A 1,452-nucleotide genomic window follows, 5' to 3' on the forward strand; every position below is an offset into this window, starting at 1 on the left:
ATATATATATATATATATATATATATATATATATATATATGTATTTAATTCTTATGAAGAAATAAACGAAATCTTAATAGAACAAAGATTAATGTGACACCTGCAATTAATCTGGATATTAATTAAAAAATAAAATGCTCCCTTCAATTCACTTATATAAAATTCCATAAAACAATAAAGAGATCAATTAATCTATGCAGGATGTTCGTGATAACAACGGAGAAAAGAATGAAAAACCCACCATACAATTAGCAGTTAGTGGAACGCAAAACACTAAGCTTAGCGAAGAATGCGATGCTGATAAACCGAAATTCAAGTAAATTTAATTTTGAATTTCTTTTTTTCTTTCTGTTTGAAAATGAAACACTTCGATATAACAGTGTTTTATTAAATTTTTCTGAACATCATTTTAGGGAAGTGGACCTCAACGATAATAAAAATCTTAAGAAAATGGATCTCATCGATAATAAAAATCCAAAGCAAAACGAAGTAAGGACAAAAAATAGCTTCCTATTGCACAAAACGGAAGTTTTCTGAGCCCTATCATTTGTCAATTTAATGGACTCCACAAAGACTAGCTTGTTGCGCACTTAGTCCAAATAATTGATCAAATATGTTTTTATATCACACATTTGTAACAAATCGTAATGAGCGCAGATAATTATCACGATGGTGGTAAATTTTAAGATAAAAAAAATGATCATATGCCTGGTAAAGTACATAGTCATAACGTAAATAGCAAAATAGATTGAAGGAAGTGGGGGGGAGAAAAAAAGAAAATTACAGTTCTTATAAATTGTTATCTAGATAAATCAGCAATTAGCGAAGTCGTTCATTGCGGAATTTACTCAAAAAAGTACGTCAAAGAGTGGGAAAGAACCATCTGCTTGTAAAAATGGATCAGTGATACGTGATAACACACTTGAAGAAATACCCCGTGATATGCCAAAATACGATTCACTATAACAATTTTATGAGGTATTTTTTCTAGTTCCGTTCCCGCAGATATGTAAACTGTCGGATGAAATCTCCAGCTAATTTTTCCGAATAATGATAATTTGATTGAAGTGTACGTTACAAATAATTATAAGAAATAAAAAAGTGCAACTTCCCGATTTTCAACTCAAGAGGAAAATTTACCGCGATGGATGATTCATCAACAATAAAACAATACACCTCAAATTTTGTCCTTTTTACTTACAATCGTCTTAATTTTGCTTTATATGGAATCATGTATAAGACAAAAAGGTGGTAGAGATAAGAAAGCAAAACAAAAAATCAATTAGCGCACAGTAGTGCTCGATCCTGAGCCATCTTCTAAATGTCGGTGAACCATTTCTTCTTTGGAAATCAAATGGGAGACCTGAAAATTCGATGTATTCAAAGAAAAAAAAATATATATATATATATATATATATATATATGTATATACATATATATATATACATATAG

At 29.6% G+C, this 1,452-nt stretch overlaps 1 protein-coding gene across 1 annotated transcript; it reads left to right on the forward strand.

Annotated features, from left to right (window-relative positions):
- Positions 1–194: 194 nt before the first annotated feature.
- Positions 195–966, forward strand: LOAG_15578 (hypothetical protein; the record flags this gene model as incomplete). Its single annotated transcript, XM_003151068.1, has 3 exons — positions 195–316; positions 414–489; positions 808–966. The coding sequence occupies 3 exons, from the start codon at positions 195–197 to the stop codon at positions 964–966; spliced, it is 357 nt and encodes a 118-aa protein (XP_003151116.1).
- Between the last annotated feature and the right edge of the window lie 486 nt (positions 967–1,452).

The sequence above is a fragment of the Loa loa genome (assembly GCF_000183805.2).
Source record: "Loa loa unplaced genomic scaffold supercont3.2208, whole genome shotgun sequence".
In the NCBI taxonomy this organism is placed as follows: Eukaryota; Metazoa; Nematoda; class Chromadorea; order Rhabditida; family Onchocercidae; genus Loa; species Loa loa.